This window comes from Sarcophilus harrisii, chromosome 1, assembly GCF_902635505.1.
Source record: "Sarcophilus harrisii chromosome 1, mSarHar1.11, whole genome shotgun sequence".
Lineage (NCBI taxonomy): Eukaryota > Metazoa > Chordata > Mammalia > Dasyuromorphia > Dasyuridae > Sarcophilus > Sarcophilus harrisii.
The window spans coordinates 13510080-13536520 of record NC_045426.1 but is presented as its reverse complement, the minus strand read 5'-3'; the positions used below and the strand labels follow the sequence as shown (position 1 = coordinate 13536520).

Sequence of the window (26441 nt, the reverse complement as noted above, 5' to 3'; positions counted from 1 at the left end):
GAGGGAGGATAGTGCAAAGTCACCTGCCTCATTCTCTTCTTCAAAGCCATTTGGGTCCGGTGGCCAGATATAGATCAGGATGACTGGAGATGGCCCTGGATGCTATAGGATTCCTTGGCCTTTTCAAGTTAAGATCTTTAATAGGTCTCAATTTGATTAAGATAATCAAATTCCCATTCTGTGATTAAGGCTAGTAGGTATGAAAGAAACGAGGCAAAAATGGCCTTTTTTACCTGGCCAAAAAAAATGGAAATCAATCTGGAAAGAGAAGGCCTAGACTTGAATAAGGAGGGAATAAGAGACATAGGAAGATGAGAAGAAGAAAGTAAATGGAGAAAGAAGGAGGGAAAGAAGCAAGCATGAAGGGAAGGAAGAAAAGAGAGAAAAAGAAGGAAGGAAAAAGGAAGGGATGAAGAAGGAAGGAAAGGAGGATAGGAAAGTGGAAGGAAGAAAGAAAGTAACAAGGAACAAAAAGAAGGAAGGAGGGAGACAAGAAGGGCTGACTCACTAACCTCTTGCTCTTTTTTCAACATCTCAAGGGCCTCCTGAAACTTCTTTTCCTTTGCTTCTACTTCAGCCATCGTGGCTTCATTCTGCTCTTCATAAGCCATGGTCACAACTGCCAGGATCAAATTGACCAGATAGAAGGACCCCAGAAAAATAACAAGCACGAAAAAAAGCATGTAAATTTTCCCAGATGCTCTCAAGGTCTGTTGAGGAAAGAGAGACAGAGGGAATTAGCCAGCTGTCCCTAGGTCCCCCAGACTCTCTCTCAAAGACAAGCCTCCAGAATACACTTCCATATTTAGATAAAGAAGACACATTATGCTGGGGACACCCCATTCTATATAGGGCAAGAATCCCTGCTGTCTCTCCTCTCTTCACATATGGCGGAGACTGTGAGGGAGTCGAGATAAATTCAACCACATCCTGAGCCAGAAGCTTGAGTTTCCAGAGAGTGAGCAGCAAAGCAAGGCCATCCAAAGACTAGAGACAACGTGATGGAGGCAGAAGGATCCTAATTGAGGCATTGCCCTTAAGTACACTGGTACCAAGAAATCTCACCAAAGGGATAAGATTCCCATCAGTAAGTGTGATGTGAGCTACCATAGACCTTGGGGGTTTAACTTACCAATTTCTCCTTGAGTTCTTAGAGAGATCCATTTTTATTTTTCAGTTCAGATCTGTAATTTCATTAGTCAGTCCTGATATGGAATATCTTTCTACTCGTCCTTAAAGCCTTAGATAATTACTGGGGCATTACAAAATTAAATGACTTGCCCTGAGTCACCCAGCCAGTATATGTCAAAAACAGGATTTGAATCTAAACTTAGCTCCCTTTCCATTTGCTTTGCTGCCTTTCAACTCTCCAAAGACATCTAACAAATGAGGACTGAGCACAGATTTGTCACTGAATTCTGCCAGTGCAGAAAGAACCCCATTGTCCTAATGAACAGGAAAATGACATCAACTATACTTTATATAAAATCTTGCATGCTCAATGTTTTTTCCTCCAGGAATGATTTTGGTCCCAGTCAAAGCTGGTTTAAGGGTTCAACTATGGAAGAAGCTAAGTTTGATTTGGGGAACCCCTCTTAATTCTTCTCCCTCTGGACACAGAATATTCCCATGTCCCTATGTCTGTGTGGGCCCCTCAATATGGTAACTCACCAAAACCTGCCTTCCTTAGATGGAGTAACTGACCCAGACTTACTTCTTGACATCAAAGTCAAGCCAGCTCTCAAAGCTGTTGAAACGGATCTGATAAACTAACTCAATTATCAATAGCTGGTGCGATGAAATGTGTGCTGGACCTAGAGTCATAGAGCCTGTGTTTGATTCTTCTCTGTAGTGAATTTGAGGGGCTCCATCACTTATGGTGTGGCACTGGGCTAGTCATTGCATGTTATGGCCTGAGTTTCCCTATCCATAAAATGAGGCATTTGGGCTTCTGAGGATCCTTCTAGCTCTGAATCTATGAGCCTCTGATGGTTTCAGGGGTTACTCATCCTAGAAAAATTGACTTTTGAAGAAGGAACAATCCTCTAATCCAGCTTCCAACATAGGGGTACTTGGTATGAACCTAATGAATACTTATTGAATATCAGTGAATGGTGCAACATTAGACATTGGATAGCACCTAGTGGGAGAGGGTTTCCCGTTGCCCTCTGTGATATCACCCATTGAAAGGCAAATGTCCACCTTCTAGAGCCAATTCTGATCCTGCTTCTTGAGGCTTTAAAATCTTCCCTTGTGCCTGCTAACATCTTTCTTTACTTTTTTCACTTGGCTCTTATCTACAATTGGCCCATTCAATAACTCAACACTTTTTAATTTTGTGACCCTGGGTAAGCCACTAGGCCTCAGTTTCCTCATTTCTCCTTCCTGTAAAATGGGGCTAATTAACACTAGGTTCTGGTGAGAAAAGAGTTTTGCAAACCTCAAGCTGCTAATGATGCATGGGCTTCTCTTATTATTAGTATGATTATATAATATATAATTCTGTAAGTCTCCTCTAATAGGGTAAAATTGTACATAAATATGCTTAAAGATAAATTAGCTGGGGTCCCAAAAATACTTCATCAGGCACTGAGTTAAGTCAGCAATTTTCCCCTGAGTAATAATAATAATAACAACAACAAAAAGAATAATCACTAATATTATATTCTACTTTAAGTTTGCCAAGTGCCTTTCAAATGTTATCTCACAGATGCTCATAGCCCTGGGCATGGGGATGGAGGTGGAGGCTATTATCAATCTTTTTTTTTACAGAGAAGGAAACTGAAGCTGAGAGATTTGTTCAGGATTGTATTGCTAGCAAATGTCTGAGGTAGGATTCAAACTCAGATTTCCTGATGCCAAGTCTGGTGCTCTCTCTACTGTGCTACCTTGATAATATCATATATTTAGAACTGAGAGATCTCAGAGATAATCTAATCTGACCTGCTAATTTTATAGATGAGGAGACTAAAACTTGTGGAGGGAGAATAACCTGCTTAGGTTCACACAGGTAATAAATATCAGGGTCAAGGTTTGAACCCAGCTCCTGACTCCAAATCCCTGTTCACTCTCCTTTTTGTGCTATTTATGTAGGGCACTCTTCCCTTGGATGATCAATTTGTTTTCCATTCTGGAGATTAGATCATAAAGTTAGATCATAAAGTACAATCAATAAAAGGAAAGAAGAAACAAGGACCACTTGTTACACAATGCTGATCATAACTTGCTAGGATGCTCATGAAGTCAGTCTTTCCAATTAAGCATTTTAAAGGTACAGAGACTGAAGAGTCTGCAAACCCTATGAGAGACCTGCTGGTAGAGCCGCTCCCAGTAATCCTGTGTCATCAAGCGGAACAGAGCCAGGAAAGCCAAGCCAAAGTTGTCAAAACTGGTGTAGTTATAATCTGGATTGTCTCCTATCTTTAGACAGAAATAGCCTTTGGGACAGCTCCTGTGGACATAAATAAGATAGAAGGTGAGATTGAGAAGATCTGGTCCAAAGTCAGCATCAGCACAAAGCAACAAGAATAAGGGGCTGCATTTAAAGGAAGTTTTCCAAAGAAAATCAAATAAGCAATTTTAAAAATGAAAAATGAAAATGGTGAACTTACCACCAATGAAGAGGAAATTAAAGTGATAATTAAGAGCTATTTTGTCCAACTGTTTGCCAATAAATTTAATAATCTAAGTGAAATGAATGCTTACTTACAAAATACAGATTGCCCAGATTAACAGAGGAGGAAATAAATTATATAAATAGTCCCATTTTATAAAAAGAAATTAAACAAGCTATTAATGAACTCCCTAAGAAAAAAATCTCCAGGGCCAGATGGATTTACAAGTGAATTCTACCAAACATTTAAAGAAAAATTAATTCAAACTGTTTGGGAAAATAGGGGAAGAAGGAGTTCTACCAAAGTCCTTTTATGATACAGATATGGTGCTGATACCTAAACCAGGTAGGGTCAAAACAGAAAAAGAAAATTATAGACCAACTTTTCTAATGAATATTGATACAAAAATCTTAAAAAAAAAACATTTGCAAAGAGATTAAAGCAACTTATCACCAGGATAAAATATTATAACCAAGTAGGATTTATACCAGGAATGCAGGTCTGGTTCAATATCAGGAAAACTATTAACATAACTGATTATATCAATAACCAACTAACAGAAATCAAATGATTATATCAATAGATGCAGAAAAAGCATTTGACAAAATACAATATAATTGACAAAAATAATTGTATACACTACAAAATAATTGTAAATAATTGTAAACACTAGAGAACATAAGAATAAATTGAGTTTTCCTTAAAATAATAAGTAGTATCTATCTAACACCATTAGCAAGCATCATATATAACAGGGACATACTAGAAGCATTCTCAAAAAGATCAGGGGTGAAATAAGATTGTCCACTATCACTATTGCTACTCAATATTGCATTAGAAATGTTAGCTTTAGCATTAAAAGAAGAAAAAAAACTTTAAAAATTAGAGCAGGTAATGAGAGAAAAAATTATCACTCTTTGCAGATTATATGATGGTATATTAGAGAATCTCAGAAAGTCAACTAAAAAACTACTGGAAACAATTAACAATTTTAGCAAAGTTTCAGGATACAAAATAAACCCACATAAATCACGAGCATTCCTATATATTATTAACAAATTTCAGCAGCAAGAAATAGAAAGAGGAATTCTATTTAAAATAACTTCGACTATTATCTAAAATATTTGGGAGTCTACCTGCCAAGACAAATCCAAGCACTACATGAACACAATTACAAAATACTTCACACAAATAAACTTAAATCTAACCAGTCAGAAGAATATCAAGCGCTCATGGGTAGGCAAGGTAATATAATAAAAATGACAATTCTACCTAAATTAATCTACTTATCTAGTGCCATACCAATCAAACTTCCAAGAAATTACTTTATGGAGTTAGAAAAATTAATATCAAAATTCATCTGAAAAGAACAAAAGGTCAAGAATTTCAAGGGAATTAATGAAAAATGCAAATGAAGGTGGCCTCTCTGTACCAGACCTAAAACTATATTATAAAACGGCAGCTATCAAAATCATTTGACATTGACTAAGAAATAGATTAGTGGATTAGTGGAATAAGTTCACAAGATACTTCAGTCAATGACTACGGTAATCTAGAGTTTGATAAACCCCCAAACTCCAGCTTCTGGTATAAAAACTCACTATTTGACAAAAATTGCTGGAAAAATTGGAAAATAATATGGTCAAAACTAGGCATTGACTGACACTTAACATCCTATACCAAAATAAGGTTGAAATAGGTTTGTGATTTAAATATACAGGGTGAAACTATAAGCAAATTAAGAAGATAGGGAGAATAAGTTTAGTGGAGAAAGAAGGGATTTATGGCCAAAGAAAAACTATAGAACATTATGAAATGCAAAATGGATAATTTTCATTATATTAAATTAAAAAGGTTTTATACAAACAAAATCAATGCAGCTAAGATTAGAAGGAAGGAGAAAACTGGGGAAAATTTTACCTCTAATAGTTCCGATAAAGGCCTCATTTCTAAAAATATAGAAAGAATTTCTCAAATTTGTAAGAGTACAAGTTATTCTCCAATGGTCAAAGGATATGAACAACTTTCAGACAAAGAAATTAAATCCATTTCTTATCATATGAACGAATGCTCTAAATCACTATTGATTAGAGAAATGCAAATTAAGACAACTCTGAAGTACCATTTCACACCTCTAAGATTGACTAAAATGGCAGGAAAAGATAATAATAAATGCTAGAAGGGATGTGGGAAAACTGGCTCATTAGTACATTATTGTTGGAGTTGTGAACTGATCCAACCATTCTGGCGAGTAATTTGGAACTATCAAATTGTTGCTATCAAACTGTGCGTTCTCTTTGAACCAGCAATGTTTCTACTGGAGCTGTATTCCAAAGAGATCATCAGAAAGGGAAAAGGACCCATATGTGCAAAAATGTTTGTAGCAGCCCTTTTTTGTAGTGGCAAGAAACTGGAAACTGAGTAGATACCTATGAGTTGGAGAATGGCTGAATAAGGTATAGTATATGAATGTAATGGAATATTATTGTTCTATAAGAAACAATCAGCAAGCTGACTTCAGAAAGCCCTGGAGAGAATGCTAAGTGGATGCTAAATAGAGTAAAACCAAAAGAACATTGTACACAGCAACACCAAGATTATGATGATCAACTCTGATGGACTTGGCTCTTTTCAACAGTGAAGTAATTCAGACCAATTCCAATAGAATTGTAATGGAAAGAATTACCTGCATCCAGAGTGAGGACTATGGGGACTGAATGTGGATCACAACATAGTATTTTCACCACAAGCAAATAATGATTGTTTGCTTGCTTCTCTAATTTTTTTCCTTTTTTGATATGATTTTTCTGCAGCATGATAAATGTGCTTGTTTAGAAGAACTGAATGTGTTTAATTTATATTGGATTACTTGCTGTCCAGGGGAGGGAATGGAGAGAGAAAAATATGGAAACAAAGTTTTTCAAGAGTAAATGCTGAAAACCATATTTGAATATATTTTGAAAAATAAAAAGCTATTATTTAAAAAAAAATAAAGTAAGCTTTCCTATCGACCCTTTTCCTGAAGGAATGGTGATTCCCATGGTTCCTTTGCCAGGCTGTGTCTGCACACTTGGTTAATGTTCCATGCTTACTCTTGGTGCTGACAATGTAGTTAGAAACAACAGAATTTGGCCCTTAGTTGGCAAGAATTTTTAAATCAAGAAGAAACTATAGAGATCCTGGGATGGGTGAACTCCCTCAACATGTCTTGTTTCTTAGATTCTGATTACTTCCATCCCATGCTATTGCTTGCCCCAAGAGCCAAAATTCTGAGCTACGGCTCTGGCCTGGTGCATTTGAAATTATTTTACTGAGGTTACTGCCCCAAGGCGGGAAAAGGAAAAGGGCATTTCCCATGAGCCTTTAACTTTTTTCTTGCTAAATCTAGGACTGGTGTCTCATTTTCCCATTCTCTCTGGGCTCCAGGACATGAGCCATCAAGAACCAGTTTGTAAAGCTCTTTCTGCCAATTACATAAATCCAAATGGGGATTAGAATGGTATTTATATAGTGCTTTAAATTTTGCAAAGGACTTTCTGTCCACTATCTCATTTGAGTCTCCACAAAATTCTATAAGTTTGGGATTATACATAGTAAACTTCCTCATTTTTAAAATGAGGGAGCTGAGATTCCAAAGAGATTGACAGACTTGCCTGCTCAGTCAATAAATATCACTCCAGGATCTGAATTCAGATCTTCCTAACTCTAAGTGCAGAGTTCTTTTCACTATAGTGCCTCCCTAGTACCAAGGGACATCTCAGGGCTGTCTTTCCTTGCAGTGAAAAAATAAGATAAGAACATTGAAAATGAGCAAGCATCGGCTGACTTAATTTCTTTTGCCCTTTCCCTTTAATTAGAAACTGATATTCTGCTTTCATTTGTGGCAGTGATGACATATAGTCATTAATATCCCAAAGAAGGTGCTTTTACTCATCTATATTTATAGGAAGACACTTGTAGAGGCAGCAGGGCATGATGTAAGACATAATTCAAAGACCTGGGTTAAAATCCTATCTCTGATACAACTTGGCTGTATGACTCAGGAAAAGTCACTTCACTTTTAATATCCCAGGCAAATCTCTATTAAAAGAAAAAGTTGCAGGGGATTTGCTGGCTTATACTGCTTTGAGAAGTTTCCCTACCTCCACACAATAGCAAATTTTGACCCCTTCTCTATACTCCCCATTCCTGCCACCTATCTTGTTGACCTTCTATGCCTTTGGTTCTAGACCATTGTTTCTTTCTTCCTGCCTTTCATGGCAGACATATGTTCTTTAAGCTTTGCTTCTTCCCTTGCATATATGTCTATTCTGTACAGTTACTACTTTCTGACCCCATGCTCAGAGATGAGAAGCAACTGCATCTCAGTCCAAGGCTACTCCCTCACTCCAGAGAAGAGAATATTGCTTACTGATAGCAGCTACCTCAGTTTCACCATTTGTGAAATGGGGAAACTACTCTCCATACCATATATTTCAAAGGGCTTTTTGATGTTCAAAGGAAATCAGGGTGGCGAAACACTCTGTACCCCCCATGTTTCAGATTTTATCATTAGAAGGAGATCTATTCACTTTGGAAAAGTCACAGTGAGAAAGGGGTTAAAAACTTGAGGACATGGACCAGAACTTGGACTTTTACCAAAGCTCAAGAAGTCCAGAAAGAAATGATGGCTATGTACTGTTCCTCAGACCAGGGTTTGGGGCAGGCAGGGCAAAGAAAATGTCATTGTTTCTATTTTACTTTCAACTAGGGTTTCAAGCCAATCCTGGAGTGTTATATGTGCTATGAAATTTGTGATTTTGGCTTGGTGGATGGGAATGCTGAGCGTGATGTGATAAGTAAAGAGTGGAATTAGTATAAGAACTTTGGGAGAGGAGAGATATTCTTATTTCTTCTATAAGAGATACGTGTTATTCCAGGTTCTCTTTGGGGACAGACATGTGAAAAGAGAAAGATATTGGAAGTGGCCAACATGTAGGGGAAGCTGATTCCTCAACCAAAAGTAAAGTCATGTATACAAAGTCTGAAGTCATGTATACAAAGTGGGCAAAATTTCCCAGACTTGACTTGAAAGCTGGGCTATATAAAAAAATCCCTGGGAATGCAGATGGTTTGACAGTCTCTCAACAAAGATGTCAGACGCCCAAGAATGATTAGCTAAGATGGCAAAGTCACTCACACCATCTTCTACTGATTCCTGGATAGTTCCATTGGTAATATTCCAAACCTTGCTCCCATTTGGCTTCAATCTCACTACCCTAAAGAGCCATGTAAATGTTACCCGTTTTTTGTTAGTAGTAATAATGCTAGTTTCAAAGAAATTACTTTATTCCTACTGACTGAGCAGATCAAGGATCTCAAGCAATAATCTGCAGTCCCTTGTAAAAGACACTAGAATGGAAGTGTAGAAGACTTGTCTCTACCCATCTGGCTTCACTACTGCCTTAATTATATATATATATTTGTCAGCAGTCACACCCTCAGGCATCAATGCTATATTTTGACCAAAGAAAAATCTTGTTTTCTTTCTACATTCTTCCCTTTCCAGCAAAGAATTTGTAATTCTGCCAGTTCCTTGATACATACTTCCCTATATGTCATAAGCAGTATAAAGCGATACATAACAGAGTTCCAGGGACTTATTCCAACCATGTAGGACAACACATATGCACATATATACTATATTACATTCATCCCAGAACTGCCTCCAGTCTGCCAAGGCCAGCTCTCCAAACACTGGCATGCTAGAGCAGATAATTAAGGTTCACAAAACATGTGACAGCATCTATGGAAGTCATTCATGAAGTACATTAGGAGCACTCCAATAATAGGCACTGGTTGCTTACATGAGTACCCACTCCTCCCATTTCTTCCAGTAAGTTTGGTCATAGACCACAAACAGACCACCTATCCTGTGACTTCAAGTCATTGTATAGCCCACTATATTATGAGCTGGTGGATGTCCCAGAGTGCCTGGTACAATCCTCAGCCTTCTTGACCTGCGATCTCAGGCCTGAGCTAATTGTCCATGTCTTCAAGCTCTACCTGTAAAGCTATGTCCGTAATCAGAGTTTTAGGTCAGAAAGAGGCAGCCTCTGAGTTTAGCCTTCCCTCCCTCTCCCCACTTCCTTGTGCCCAGATCTCAGTTCACCCCTTGGACCATAAGCTCCTAGAAGGCAAGACCAAGGCCATAATCACACCTCCAGCTACTGTAATCCTGACTCAGGACCTTGCATAGCATGGGTTCAAGACCCACCTGTTGAATGAACAAATAGCACATTGCTGTATGGCATATACTCACCCTACTTCAGAGCCATTGCCACAGAGTAGGTGATCTTTTGTGCCAGGCTTTAACATCAAGTAATCTACATAACATGGAAAGGAAGAAGATCAGATTTCAGGTAACTTCTGCACACTCCTCCACTAACCCTTTAAGAGCTGAGGAATCTGGATTCTCCAGGGAATCTTGGGATGTGAACTGGACGGCACATCAAAATGGCTATTATAGCTAATGAATTATTTGTGTATTTTTGGTTTACATAGAACCTTCAAATTGAGATATCTCTGAAGTGCTTTGCCAGCCCGGAAGTGCTAGTGTTGTCATCAGGGGATATAATCTATCCCCTAAACTTCGTGTAATACAAAAAAGGCTCAGATTGCACTAGGAAAGACTTAGGTTCAAATCCTGGCTCTGATACCAATGAAATGACCACAGATAAGATATTTAATCTCTCCAAGCCTCATTTTTTTTTCATCTGGAAAATGGGGACAATAGTGCTTATATTGTGTACCCTGTAAGGTTGTTCTGAGGAGCATACATGATAAACCTCAAATTCTAGAAATGTGAGTTATTGGTATTATTATAGGGCAGGAATCCACTCAGAAGGAGTATGAAGACATCAGCATTTGGACAAGCTCACAAAAGAGGATGTTCCTGGGAACTTTGGACTGCCCAGAAAAAAGCAGAGGGTAGTCGAAAGCTGAGGCCGATGGATTTGTATAAAGGGGCCAAATGTCCTACTTTGTATTATAATCAAATTAAATGACATGTTGCAAACTTCACGCTTATGCCCTGTGAAGTAGCTGTCCAAGGTCTGGACAATCCACACCAGAGTCATGGCTTTCAGGAGCTATCCAAGGTAGGCTTAGTGGGACACCTGCATTTTGCTGTTTGTTCAGTGTCATTGTTTTGTGAATGGCCATTTCTAGACTAAGTAGATAATAAATCAATAACAATGTGCACAGGCAACCATCTACAGCTTAGAGCCTGGGATCCTTTTTGTAGACAGGACACTAGCCCCTAAATAATAGCACTAGCACTAGAAAATACAAAGTTTGAGCTTATAATTTTTTTACTTTTCATCTTCACCTCTGCTTCCTAGGCTTTCCCAAGTCCCAGGTAAAATCCCACCATCTACAAGATGCCTTTACATTGTCCCTTAATGTTAGTGTTTACCAATTCTACTTATTATCTCTAATATAACCTATCTATATCATGTGTATCTATTTTTGGAAGCGTCTCTATCTTTTGCCTTCTTTGTACTTCAGTACATTATACAGAACCTGGCACAAAAGAAAAGTTTAATAAATGACTGTTTAGAGATCCTCTGTTACCTGTTTCTCTTTTCTCCTTTGCTCTCCAGGACTTTTGGACACACCTTCCCAGTCCCTCTAAATGCTACAGACACCTGGGCACCTGACTTTTCTTTGATAGGAAGATAAGCTCCTTGAGGGCAGTGGCCATTCCCTGGTGTCTAGCCAAGTACCAGGCACACAATAAGTACTTTAAGGGGAAATGCACTCATTAGGTATTTTCTACATGCAGACACTTTATAAATGTTTGTTGATTAAAACTCCCTTGCTTATCCCCACCAGTTTCCCTGTGAAAAGCAAGCTCTCCATCCTGAGCTGCCTGGATCTCTTATCATTTCATCATCCCCATCTCTATCCTGTACCCTACCTATTGCATCTGACTATTAGACACTGACATGACATTGGCAGGATTCTAAGTCTTGTCTGATGTATTGGAGAAGGACCCTATCTATTATTGGGTTTGGACTTGGGTGAATTTTGATCAAGGTATCAGCTTACATGTGCACCACCAATCAAGAATTAATGGTTCACTATGACATTCATTTATGTATAATCCACTCTCCCTCCTCCCCTCAATAATGATCAATGTTGGATGAAAAGAAAATCCAACACCCTTCAGCCTATTTAACTATCGGTTCCCAGGCAGTCTGGGCTACATGTTGAAGATGAAAATTTCTTTCAGCCTGAACATTCTAAGAGTGACTAGTTTTACACATTTGGTCAGTATAGGACTTTCTAACTCAACATATTGAAAGTCTTGGGAACTGATGGTCTTTAATATCAATTCTACTAAAATGCTGGGTATGCTTCTCATAAAACAAATCAACCCTGAAACTCTCAACTTCTCATTACACTGATCTGTGTACATAGTATAGTTTCCCCTCTTGCATTTGAATGTAAGGTATCTGAGGAGACACCATTTTGTATTTATCTTTGCATCCTCAGGTCCTAGCCCAGTGCCTACTTTGTAGTTGGCACTTTAGTTCAATCTAACTAGTCTATTAAATTCAAATAATGTGGCAAATACTAAGCAAGGCACTGGGCCTACAAACAAAAGCATCCAATAACAGCTGATTGCAAGAAGTATATATTTTATGAGATATGTGTTGAATGAATAGATGAATGGATGGATGGATGGACAAATGAACAAATGAAATAGTCATCCTTTCTCCCTGTCTGAGGAGAACAGGAACCAGATTCTGCTCTTGATTCTCTTACTTATCAGCTTTTTCTTCCATCTGACTGCCATCTGACTGAAACTATCTGAGGATCTCTGTGCTGGAAGCTTGTGACTTTGGGTAAGTTGATTCACTTCTCTAGCCTCAGTTTCCCTGTCTGTGAAATGAGGGGGCTGTACTTGTTTTTTTCCAGACTGCTGCATGCAGAGATCTCTGAGATGAGGAAAAGGGAAGGGGTATAAGTCATGGAGAGCCAAGAAGAGTTCATGCACTCTGATAATTTCAGTTATTTCCCAGATAGCAAAGGGTCACTTTCAAAATTTATTCTATTTAAGAAGTTCATCTTCACTTGCCTCAATGTGCCACATTTCTCCCATTGCCATTTACCTTAAATTCGTGTTGTCCCAGATTATGAGAGAGAAAGTTCTCTGACAGTCCTTAAGTTCACATGTTGAAAAGGAATTCTGTTCTTTGGAAGCGTCCTTATTATAGGGCCATAGGATATTGGATCTAATTAGATCTCAGGGATCATCCAGTCCATCCCTCACCAAATACTAAGGCCAGGAGAGATGTTATGATATGTCTTTTGGTAGGGCCATATTTAGGAATCTAGAGCCCTGGAGAAAACATAAGAGATGAGTAGAAGGAGCTCTCCTGAAATATGGCCATGGTGGTTGTTGAGGAGATCTGGGAGAAAGATCCTCAGACACACCAGATGTTTTCTATAGAGCTAAAGAACTGGCCACAACTCCTCTGGAAGGAAAAACATCTCTATGGGACAATATTGTAGGTTTCCTATAAGTATTGGCAAATTGGGCCAATGCCCCAGTTGTCCTACCCTAGTTATGGTTCTGCCTAACAGCTCTCTCTCTTTCCTATTGTTGGGCTTTATTTGTGACACCGAGGTAGTGTTTTAGCAGTGCTAAACCATGATACTGATCTGTTAACTCTGTAAGACACAAGCACAAGGGGCTTTTGAACACACAGCAGATTTACCAGAGTCATTTTTGCAGAAATCCCATGTCTTGTTTTCACCGTAGGAATCACTGGTCGTGTTAAAAAATGTACAGTTCTTAGTGCATTTGTGCCTGAGATTCCCCTTAAAGAGCTGCAAGGCTACGAGGGCGAAGACGCTCAGGCAGAAGAGTGTCAGCACCATCACATCTGCCAGCTTCTTCACAGAATGGATCAGGGCACCCACAATCACCTTTAAGCCTAGAGAGATCAAGGAGTAACAGCTTAGAGGCCCCATAACAGGAAGAAAACCAAAGCCTTTCCTATAATACTGAAACTGCAACATGTGCTTCCAGGGTTTAACTGGGAGGGAGCAACTGGGATGCTTCCTCAGGAGCTATATTTAGAGGGTGCTACTGCAGTGACACAAGGGAACATGGAACATGAAGAGCAAGAATAATAAGTGTAAATAAGAAGATACGTAGTATACTCCTAGAGGCTATGACTCAGGCCAGCCTCCTCCAGGCCCCACTGAGGCAGCATCCCACATTCTAGGGGTTCCTCTTGCCAAGGTGTCTTTGGTCTTTTACCCTTCTCATGTTTCTTGCTGTTTGCTCCAAGCACATTTTGAATGATCTCAATCAATCTTAATCATCAGCAAACTTCCATTTGGTTTCTCTCATTTGCCTCTTTCCTCATTGTCAAAAAGAGAATAGATATGCATAAGACCTTACTATGTACAGTGGGTAACAGGGGGCATCCATTTATAGCAAAAAAAATTGATATTTATTTTGTATTTTCACTTCAGTGAATTTAATCACTTTCTGCTATTGGGAGAACAGTTTGGCACAAAACCCTGAGCTGGGAGTCAATAACCCTGGCCACTTACCAACTACCAGACCTCAAGCAAATGACTCAGCTGAAAAATGAAGTACATGGTTCAGCTCAGTGGTTTTTAACCTGGGGTCATTGTTTTCTTATTTAAATTTTTAATTATTGTATTTTAATAAAATTGGTTTCCTTTGTGATCCCTTATATTTTATTTTATGCATCTGAAAACATATTCTGACAGAGGACACAAAAAGGTTAAAAATTTCTGAACTATATGATCTATAGGATCATCTGCAAGTCAAGCATCTTCTCTGACTCTATGGAAAGTAGAAGACAATGATGATCCATGATCTCAGAAGCTAGAAAAGAGATTTTTGGATCAACTTTTGATCTCAGAGTTCTGCTTCGTCCCTGGAATATTGAAACTGTTCTCACAAGTGAAGGCTTTTCCATGTCTGAACCCAAAGGCTCTTGAGTCTTAAGATGAGAGTGCCAAAGGAATGGTAATTTATTGAGATTTGGCCAACATGGCAGCTATATTTCTTCAGGAAGGGAATAGTGGAACCTAAGTCTTAGCTAAATACTCTGTAGAGTCTGTAGAAAATCCACAGCCCATTGGCAGCTCAAGACCCAAAGTCTCTGTATCTTGTGATCCATCTATAGGACTAACAATCAAAGCAAACATTCATAATAAAAGCCATGTGAGAGCAAAGTAAGCTCTAGGTCATCTCCTGAGCAGTTGAGGCTCCTTGAAGTCATGGCCTATAGAGAAGGAGCTTACAAATCACTGTTCTTATCTAAAAACAAAAACTCACTCATGCCAAGACCATCTGAAAGCAGGAGAGAAAGGACCATTTCTACATGGTCCCAGGACCATTTCCATATGAATTCTATTGATGATAATGAGGAGAATGAGGCAACAACAAGAAAAATAAGATTTGGGTAAGAGTATTTTAAAGTTAGCAACATGCTCCTCTTCCAGAATCCCATCTGATAAACAGATACTGCAAGTGAGGAAACTGAGGCTCAGCCTTTCTCATTTGACTCATACCTATTAAATATCAGAGTTAGATTTCAAATCTGTCTTCCTTACTCCAAGGCCAGGGTTTTGTCCATTGTGCTCTAATGTCTCTGACATTACTCTGAGAAGAGGAAGTTTCAACTCTAGGACTAAAAGAACAGCAGTACTCAGCCCACAAGCAGTCATCGAGAAGATGATCCTGTCCTAAATCCTAAATCTGTGCTGACAATTCTGATAAATTGAGGCAGGCTGGCCTTGACATAGGGAATATGCATGGAAGCCACCCTGGGGAGAGGAAAGTCCCTGACTGAGGGTAGATCTCCTTCCAATTCCTCTCTTCAGTTCCCCTCTATCCTTTTACTGGCTTTGAGACTGTTCATTGGTAGGAGGTGAGCAAATTCCCAGTAAGAAAGCGAACAGTTTCCTTTAGATACTTAAATGCTTGCCTGGCCAGCAATTCAGTCTCCTTACCTGGGATCACTGAAACTGTTTTCAGAGCCCGGAATACTCTGAAAGTTCTTAGAGCTGAAACCCCACGTAGATCTGTAACTTCAGCAATGTACCTGCCAGATAATAACAATCAATAAACATTTATTAAGTTTATTAATTTATAATTTAAATTTATAATATAATATAATAAATAATTGTTTACAATATAAATTTATAATTTATAAATTTATTCAAAAATTAGTCAATCAATAAACATTTATTAAATGGTTATTATGCATCAGGAAAAGCAGAAACAGCCCCTGTCTTCAAGGAACTTTTGGTCTGGGGAGGAAACAACACGTAAACAACTATATATCAGAGATATGGACAAAATCGATGAAGAGATGGAAAGAAGCCTTAGAGAAGTATTGGGCATCTAAAGGAGTCTGAGAAAGGTCTTCTGCAGAAGGTCATATTTGAATTCAGCCTAGAAGAAAGCAAGGGATGTTAGGAGGATGAGGAGAGAAAGGAGAGTTTTTTTAAGTATGGGGGACAACAGCTAGCACCAAGGACACTGGAGAGGGAATGTCAGACTGAGGACCAGCAGGTGATCTAGAATGCTTTATATTGAAGAGAGTAAAATGTAAGGACATTAGAACGTAGGAAGTTGCCAGCCTCCACACAACTGTGTGGATAATCCTGAATAATGGGTCTGACCACAGCACTGGCCCGTTCAAGAGGCTTCTATGACTTCAGACTGCCTCTAATTTAAACACAGATGTATTAAGTTTTTGTCTTTGTGTACCCAGTGGCACAAAAAGTATAATGCCTGGCACAGAGCTGGTGGTTAATAAATGTTTGTTGAAATTGAATTTGAAAAAAAAATTTTTAAAAGAAATTGGATTTGATATGAGGAGCAATAAGGAGACGAGAATGAGCACTTATTAAGTACCTACTATATGCCAATTATGCTAATATTATCTAATATAGGAATATTAAAAATGTTTAGTTCATTTAAAATAATGATTGGGGATTGAACCCCAGGTGACTCTTTTGTTACTAATTCTCAATTACCTACTCAATATCCACTGCTATGCTAGGTGCTTGGAGATTCTTTTGATCCAGGTGCTTGGAGATCCTCTTGACCCATCCTTGGAAGACTGGCCTTTTATATTTGTTGAGGCCCATCTTTACTTCTATCTTCCTATGGACCCCTGTAATCTCATCCAGGTGGGCAAACTACCTCCCTACTTTTCATCTTGTGTGGTTTCTGATAATACCCCAGAGGGATAAGGAAAAAATGCTGGATTTGTATGTGCCAGGGAACCTGGATTCAAATCCTGGCAAACTCCTTACTACCTAAGTGACTTTAGGCTTTGGAACTGTTTCCTCACCTAAAATGAAGTGTCAGAGAATGTGTTCTCTGGCTCTCTTCCAATTCTAAGTCTTTGATCTTATGATACTAACAGAGACTTTTGTTTCTTCATTCAGACCATTACTGTTATTACACTGGCAGGAGGGACACTCCCGCTGCAAAAAAAAAATGCCTTTATAATTTATTGTTTTAGGGAATTAGAGCGCAAAGGATTTAAATAATTTGCCTAGGATCACATAGCCAGTACACACCAAAGACAGGACTCTGTGCTTTCTTTACTCCAAAACTAATACAAAATACCATACTGTCTCTTTATCACAAATCAGTGTCAAATCCTTAACTTCTCTCAACACACCCCTTTTGCCCCATTTCCTCTCTTTGTCATGTCCTTTGTTCAATTATTTTCTGTCATGCCCAATTCTTCATGACTTTATTTGGAGTGTTATTAGCAAAGGTGCTGTAGTGGTTTGCCATTTTCTTCTCTTGCTCATTTTACAACTGAAGAAACTAAGGCAAACAGGATTAAGTGACTTGCCCAAGGTCTAACAGCTAGTAAATGTTTGAGGCCAGATTTGATTTCAGATCTTCTTGACTCCAGGCTTGGTTCTCTCTATTTCCTAAGTCACCCAGCTGCTCCTTGTTATGTCAGGCAACCTTTTTGAATAGAAAAAACTAAACCCTATGAATAACAAGAAAACCCCTTAATTATCATTCAATTAAAAAAAAAAGATATTTAATACCCTCTCTAGGCCAGGTAGTTTGTTAAACTTTGGGGTTACAATTACAAAAATGGAATAATCCCTGTCCTCAAGGAGCTTACATTTCCCTCCAAAAGTTTTGGTTTTATAACATGAGTTCACAGTTGCACACATGCATATGTGTATATACATGAGAATTACTTACGCCAGGGAAATCACACAAAAATCCAGCCAATTCCATGGATCTCGAAGGTAGGTGAATTCATTCAGACAAAATCCTCGAGCCAATATTTTTATTAAAGATTCAAATGTGTAAATCCCTGTGAAGACATACCTATGAAGGTAGAGAAATACAGGGATATTAGTTACAATAGGGGAACAACGATCTGTTCATTTTTTTCTCCTTCTTTTTAAATCTTTAGGCATGAATTTCTAGCAAATGGAGAGGGGAAGAACATATTTGAATACAGATATTTTCTAAAAGCAAAAAATAGCAATACAAATAAGATTTTCAGAAAATAAATTGGAGGAAAGAAACCAGATAGCAGAGTAGAGGAAACATTCAATTGAGCCCTTCCAATATTCTAAACAACTTTAGAATAATGCCTCAAATCAAATTTTGAGATGACAGAGATAACAAAAAGGTTAGAGTGGGACATTCTTCCAGTCCAACATAATTTAGGAAGAAGGAGAGATCAGTGACATAGAGGTGGAACCTGGCTCAGAGCTCATATGGCTGCACACCAGTAGTGAAACCAGGTGGTGGTAAAGAATTGTTGTGATGAGAGCAGCTTCAGGAACTCCTGAGAAAGTCATAAAGAGATTACAGGCACTGGATGCTGGGTTATATATTGTTTGGCATTCCTTTGCAATTCCATTTCTGGGTCAAGTTCAAGGATAGAGAAGAACAATTTGATTAAGAGGGAGTAGGGGCTCTGAAAAGCAGTATCACCTCCAATTCTTCAAACCTCCAAACTTCTAAATTCACAGGATTAGCTGTAAAAACATCAGTGTAGAAAAAATCTGAAGCTTATGACATTCCCCATGATGAGAATTGAGTCCAACTTTGGCATTGATTTACAGCCAAGAAATAGGCTGGAAAAAATAAGGGAACAACAAAAAAGAACCTGACCATAAAACTCTATAATGATGACAAAGAAGATGGAAAACACAAACCAGAAGAATATAATGAAGTCAAAATAGCTACAAGCAAAACCTCGAAGAAAAAAAATGGATCTTGTACACAAGTCCAAAAAGAATTATTGGAAGAGTCTTTTAAAAATCAGATAAGAATGGTAGAGGAAAAATTAGGCAAAGAAATGAGCAAGTACAGAAAATGATAAAAAGATAATTAATAGCTTGGTTAAAAAAAGGCAAAAAATAGCACCTTAAAAATATCCAAGATAATTGGTAAAATGGAAAAGAAGATGTACAAGTATTCACTTATGAAAATAACTCTTCAAGAATTAGAATGAGGCAGCTAGGTGGCACAGTGGATAGAGTACCAGCCCTGAAGTCAGGAGGACCTGAGTTCAAATTTGACCTCAGATACTTAACACTTACTTAACAGTAAATTAGAATTGAATAAGTGGGTACTAATGACTCCACAAGACACCAAGAAACAATAAAATAAAACTTAAAAATAAAAAAAAGAAGAAAATGTAAAATATCTCATCAGAAAAACAACTAACTTGTAAAATAATTAAAGGAGAGATAATTTAAGAATTATTGGACTCTTGGAAAATCATGGATAATAAAAGAGTCGAGATATATTTTGAGAAATTCTAAAAAAAAAAAATCCCAACTGATTGATATTCTAGAACCAGAGGCCAAAATGGAAGGTGAGAGAATCTATCAAAAAGATCCTAAAATAAGAACTACCAGTTAATTATTTCTGAATTCCCTTGTAAAAAAATAATATAAACATCCAGAAAGAAACAATTAAAATATTGGGAGACACAGTCAAGATCACACAACATTCAGCAGATACCATGTTAAATGAACAAAGATCTTGGAATGTGATTTTGCAGAAAACAAAAGAATTATAGACTTAAGAATAACATACTCAGAAAAATAATTCCTTTTGGACTCCTACTCTATTTCAATTAGTATTAAGCAATTTAATAGAATCATACCAAAGTTCTGTATACAAGGCCCTAGAGCTGTGAGCTGCAGGTTAACTTGCCTAATTATAGAAACTTAACTAAAGACCTTCCACTCTTATTTTTCCTTGTGAAGATGACCAAGCCCAGCTTGTCAGAGGTGACAACTATACCAATCACATGTGCAATAGGAGCAGTTAACTATGTCAGATCACTGACTATGATGGCTTGCACCATTTCCTCCTATCCAAATTAAGAAGAAACCTGTATGTGGAGATATTCCTTGCTTTACCCAACTTGAGACCCTGCTGACATATTGCTTATTCAGTGAAACTATTCTATATTTGGCATATCTGTTCCAGAATGACCGGACATCTAGCCCTGAAAAAAGGCCCTGGAAGGAGGTGGCATCTCAGATTGTGAGAAAGATCTGAAGGCCACTTCATTAGAGTGGATCATGGACCCTTTAATAGAGTACCATTGGCTCCATCTATCCTATTGTAGATGGGATAATTTTAATCTCCACATCAGCAAAATTAAGTATAATCCTTCAAGGGAAAAGGCTAATAGTTAATGAAATAGAGTACTTTTAAGTATTTTTGATGACTGGAGTTGAACAGAATATACAAATTCTTTTTTAAAAAAGTAAATGAATTATAGGAGGAAATTAGGCAGCAAAACTATACTAATGGGGAACCTCAACTTTCCCCTTTCAGAAGTAGATAAATCTAACCATGAAAGAAGAAAGACGTTAAGGAGATAATTAGAATCTTAGAAAAATTAAAACAGAACAGGACAGAATATACAAATTCTTTTTAAAAAAAGTAAATGAATTATAGGAGGAAATTAGGCAGCAAAACTATACTAATGGGGAACCTCAACTTTCCCCTTTCAGAAGTAGATAAATCTAACCATGAAAGAAGAAAGAAGTTAAGGAGATAATTAGAATCTTAGAAAAATTAAAATATGACAGAACTCTGGAGAAGACTGGATAGAAATAGGAATATATCTTTTCCTCAGCAATACATGGCAGCTTCATAAAAAATGACTATGTATTAGAGCATAAAAACTTCACAATCAAATGTAGAAAAGCAGAAATAGTAAATACATCCTTTTCAGACCATAATGCAATAAAATTACATTCAATAAAGGGCAGTTGGAGCATAGATTAAAAATTAATTGAAAACTAAATAATCAAATCCTAAGGAATGAGTGGGTCAAAGAATAAATCAGGATTCATCAACAACTTCATTAAAGAGAATTACAACAGTGAAACACGTCAAAATATGATGGATTCAGCAAAAGCAGAACTTAGGAGTATATATTTCTAAATGTGTATATCAATAAAACACAGAAAGAGCAGATCAATGAATTGTTCATGCAACTAAAAAGACCAGAAAAAGAACAAATTAAGAATCCCCAATGAGAGAAATGATTATTAATAACTAATAATTTAAGTAGATTAAAAGCTCTCCACTACTTCCAAAGTCCTGATTTTAAAAGTTTAGTCTCTTGAAGAATTATGATCATTATGATAATGAGATTGAATTAACTCTCCTCAATCTTAGTCAAACATCACTCAACCTTACAAGAAATTTATATAAGGTAAGGAAGCCTACTGTATTCTGCTCAAACTTGCAAGAAGCCAGATTTTTATTTTGTCTAGGTAGCCCAGGCTGGAAGTGATATGAATATATAGTTTCTCTATTAAAGGATAACTTAATACCACTCTCAGCATCTCATTGAACACCTATTTCTTTGAAGAGTATATAAACTGTGACCCCACTAGCATGCTTATCTTTGGTCTAAGAGAGATGGCCAAGTGACCAAACAACATGTTGACTTTATTGTTAAAATTATTAAGTTACCCAGAAACTGTGTCTCAAACCTATTAATTCCCATACCAATTAAATACCAAATTAAAAGTCAGAAAACAAAGGATAAATTAATAAAATTGAAAGTTAAAAAATGCATCAAACATATTTTAAAAGTTTAAAAAACACATTAAAATCTGTTCTACAAGAAAAAATAAACCACTGATTAATTTGATTTAAAAAAGAAAAAAGAAAATCAAATTACCAATATCAAAAATTAAAGGAGTGATTGTCCCATCAGTGAAGATGAAAGTCAAGAAATTATTAGCAGTTATTTTATCCAGTTATAAGCCAGTAAAACCAATAATATAAGTGAAAGTGATGGATATTTACAAAAATATATACTGTCCAGATTAAAAGGAGAGGAAATGGAATACTTAGAATAAACCAATCTTAGAAAAAGAAATAGAACAAGCCATCAGTGAGGTTTCTAAGAAAAAATCCTCAACATTAGATGGATTTATAAATTAATTCTACTAAACTTTTAAGAAACAATCAATCACAATATTATATAAACTATTTTTTAAAAAAATAGGTAAAGTAGGAGTTCTATAAATTTTTTATGACACACTTATGGTTTTGATACCTAAACCAGGAAAAGCAAAAACAGAGAAAGAAAACTATAAACAAACTTCCTTAATGGATATGGTTGCAATCCTAAAAAAAGATCCCAAAGTTCCAAACCATAAATATAAATTATCACAGAGGGCTCTGTAAATATTTGCTAACAATTCATTTAATAAGGATTTACCAAGTATATATTTATGTGTGAGGCATTATGTTAGATATTGGGGATGCAGAGAAAAAATGTAATAGTCTTTGTCCTTAAAGAGCTTCTATTCTATGAGATGGTGAAGATAAGGAGGAATAAGAGGAGGAGGAGGAAGAGAAGGAGAAGGAGAAGGAGAAGGAGAAGAAGAAGAAGAAGAAGAAGAAGAAGAAGAAGAAGAAGAAGAAGAAGAAGAAGAAGAAGAAGAAGAAGAAGAAGAAGAAGAAGAAGAAGAAGAAGAAGAAGAAGAAGAAGAAAAGAAGAAGAAGAAGAAGAAGAAGAATTTTTGAGATAGATTCAATAAAGTCATAGGGGAAATTAGTAGTTTATACAAGAGAACACTAGCTTCTTGTTTTTAAATGTGTGTGTACATACAATTTTATTTCATTGAATATTTTTCAATTATATTTTTAAAAAATTTAACATTTAGAAAAAATTCTGAGTTTCAAATTCTCTCTCTCCTTTCTGCTAAAGCCTCCCCCCACTCTGTATAAGGCAAACCTTCCTGTTTTAATTGACGATTCTCAGGTGTGATAACAGCGAACAAAGAGCTCCCTTAGAGACAAGGAGACCTGGATTCAAGATCCATCTTGTGTGACTGGGCAAAGAACTTTTTATTCATTTCTCCACAACTGTAACTCATTATTTCTAAGGTATTAGACAGAATGTATATATTAAATTTTTTGTGCTCTGAACCAAAGCCTTTCTTATTCCTTCATAGTTATGACTTCAATTTCTTCTATGAGGAAATAGGCAGAATTGAGGACATTACCAACTAGCAAGTCTAGTGAGAAAACCAGCTAGGAGGGGAGGAAGTAAGTATAAGATAGAGACAGAAAGTGACTTTCTTGATAGAAGAAAGATCACTTAAGAATTTTATTAGGAATATTAAGACAGATTCCATCCTTGGGGTTTTCCTAGATAGGCTCAGCTAGCCATTGGGGGCTACTATTTAATTCCTCCTTGGAGATGCTTAATGTGATCCTTGCAGCCCAAGCATGTGTTAAAGAGGCTTCTCTGCCTTTTACCTGAGCAGTGACTACATCAGCTGCAGGGTAACTACCTTTGGGCCTGTTCTTATTTAAACATCATAAAAATTCTAATTAAATTATTTCCAGGAGTTTTATTGCAGTTATTACCTCAGATTCTCACTGTCTATATATGACATGACTATGAAAGCCTCAGTTTTTTTCAATTGTTAAATAAAGATAATAATACTTATGTTATTTATTTAATATGGAGTTTCGAGAGAAAAAAGTTACTTTGTAACCCTGCCAGAAATGGGAATTATTATATTAATTTCCATGTCTAGATAAATAAGCCCAGTAGAATGTAAGTAAGAATGCCTTCAAGGGAAGGCAGACTACAAACACACACACACACACACAGAGTTTTTCCCTTTGTACTCTTATTACTTAGCATAGTGACTGTCACATGGGTGATGCTTCTTTTGGTTTACTCTGAGAATTTATTTAGATGCTAATTTTCTTACATTTCTAAGTTAAGAGTTTTCAAAGGAGACAGGAGCAGATGATAGAGAACAGCCAGGAAGTTGTCACGCTCTCCTCAGGCTCCCTCAAAACAACATTAAATTAAGCCTCTAAACAAAAAAACACACACAGAAAAGTTGAGTGAAACAGTTTTCCAGCTCAAAATAACTTCAAAGGACTGAAGGAAAAGTCTATCTCATTGGGTAAAAGAAGAGTGTAATCCAGTACAAACCAGACAAGTCAGTGAGAGGCTCCTAGCCACAAGACAGATCAGCAGCCAATGGTCCATAGTCCTGATTCAAAAGGCCAATGGCACAATAAGCTAGCTGTGAGGCCTCCAGCCCTTGCTAACTGCTAGCCGTGGAACTCCTGGCACAACAGGCTAGAGGTTAGGCCACTCCAGAAAAGCGGGTAAGCTGCCAGTCCCAGAGGCCCTGAGGCAGAAAGCCAGTGATCAGGCCACTGGCCCCTAGCACAACAAACTTGGGATAGTTCTCCTTATACCTCAGGAGCTGAGCTCAACTTTAAAAGTCACAAAATAGGTTAGAAATGTGGAGGAGGATCCCTGACCACAAAAAGCTCTTATGGCAATAGGGAAGATCAAAAACAAACTCAGAAGAGGACAATGTCAAAACATCTACAGCAGAAGTCTAAAAGAAGATTATGAATTGTCTGAGGCCCAAAAAATCTTCTTACATGACCCCAAAAAGGATTTTAAGAATCAAATAAGAGAAGTGGAAGAAAAGTTGGGGAAAGAAATGGGAGTGACAGAGAGACACATAGAGAGAAATGGGAAAAGTAGGATAAAGGGAAATACATAGTTAGTAATCATAACTGAGAATGTGAATGGAATAAACTCTCCCATAAAAACAAAAGCATATAGCAAAGTGGGTTAAGAACCAAATTCCTACAATTTGCTTTTTATAAGAAACACATTTGAAACACATACACATACACACACACACACACATACAGAGGTACAAGGTACAAGACTGGAGCAGAATCTATAATGCTTCAGTTAAAGTAAAAAAGAAAGCATGGCTAGTAATCATGATCTCAGATAAAGCAAAGGCAAAAAGAAATCTAATTAAGAGACAAGGAAGGAAATTACATATTGCCAAAAGGTACTCTAGACAATGAAGTAATAACAATATTAAATATATAGAGACCAAATGGTATAGCATCCAAATTTCTAAAGGAGAAATTAAATGATTTACAGAAAGAAACAAACAGTAAAACTATACTAGTGAGGAATGCCAATCTTTTCCTCTCAGAACTAGATAAATCTGAGCACAAAGTAAATGAAAGAATTTAAGGGGTGAATAGAATTTTAGAAAAGTTAGATATGAGAGATCTCTGGAGAAATTTAATGGGGATAGAAAGGAATATATCTTTTTCTCAGTGGTATGTGACACTACACAAAAATTGACATATTTGGGCATAAAAACCTCATGATCAACGCAGAAAGGCGAAATATTAAATGCACTCTTTTGAGATCGTGATGCAATAAAAATTATATGTGCTAAAGGGCAGTGGAAAGATAGATCAAAAATTAATTGGAAACTAATGTAATGCTAAAAAATGATAGGTCAAAGAGTTTCTAACGTCTTCTCACATTCATTAATGCCTTTAACCTTCAAAACATTACTATGGGGTAAGAAAGACAAGGACCTATTTTTTATAATTATTTTTCTAGCTCTTTAAAGTAATTTCTTGACCGTTTGATTGGAGAGGAACTGAATAAATAGATTAATTTAGATAGAATTGTCGTTTTTATTATATTAGTTTGGCCTACCCATGAGCACTTGATATGCTTTTTTTTGAGGCAATTGGGGTTAAGTGACTTGCAGTCACACAGCTAGGAAGTGTTAAGTGTCTGAGACCAGATTTGAACTCGGGTCCTCCTGACTTTAGGGCTGGTGCTTTATCTATTATATCACCTAGCTGTCCCTTTGATATTCTTTCAGATTGTTTAGATCTGACTTTATTTGTGTGAAAAGCATTTTGTAATTGTGTTTATATAGTTCTTGGCTTTACCTTGGCAGGTAGACTCTCAGATATTTTATATTATCTATAGTTATTTTAAAAGGAGTTTCTCTTTCTATCTCTTGCTGCTAACTTTATTGGTAACATAGAAATGCTGATGATTTATGTGGATTTATTTTATATCCTGCAATTAAGCTAAAGTTGTTCATTGTTTCTAGTGGTTTTTTCAGTTGATTCTTTAGGATTCTCTAAGTATACCATCATCATCTGCAAAAAGTGATAATTTTCTTTTCTCATTACCTACTCTGATTTATTCAATTTCTTTTTTTTCTCTTATTGCTGAAGCTAACATTTCTAATACAATTTTATTGAATAGTGATGGTGATAGTGGGCAACCTTATTATAATGGTGAGAGGTACTGTGTAATAATAGTAATGATGACTAATATTTGTCTAGCACTTTAAGGTTTGCAAAGCACTTTATATAGAGTGACTCATTTGATCCTAGGCCCAGATTCTAAGAGTCAG

General features: G+C 36.9%; 1 protein-coding gene across 2 annotated transcripts in view; it reads right to left on the bottom strand.

Moving 5' to 3' along the window:
• The window catches only part of SCN10A (sodium voltage-gated channel alpha subunit 10), a 101593-nt gene that overhangs the window by 60786 nt on the left and 14366 nt on the right, over positions 1-26441 (bottom strand). Inside the window, exons 5-10 of one of the 2 annotated variants that reach the window (XM_031952469.1) lie at positions 17899-18027; positions 15663-15754; positions 13382-13600; positions 9916-9979; positions 3298-3451; positions 513-710 (exon numbers count right to left, since the gene is read on the bottom strand). In XM_031952469.1, coding sequence (XP_031808329.1) covers positions 513-710; positions 3298-3451; positions 9916-9979; positions 13382-13600; positions 15663-15754; positions 17899-18027 — 856 coding nt within the window. The remainder of the gene's footprint in view (positions 1-512; positions 711-3297; positions 3452-9915; positions 9980-13381; positions 13601-15662; positions 15755-17898; positions 18028-26441) is intronic. The other variant, XM_031952476.1, reaches the window with a different exon arrangement.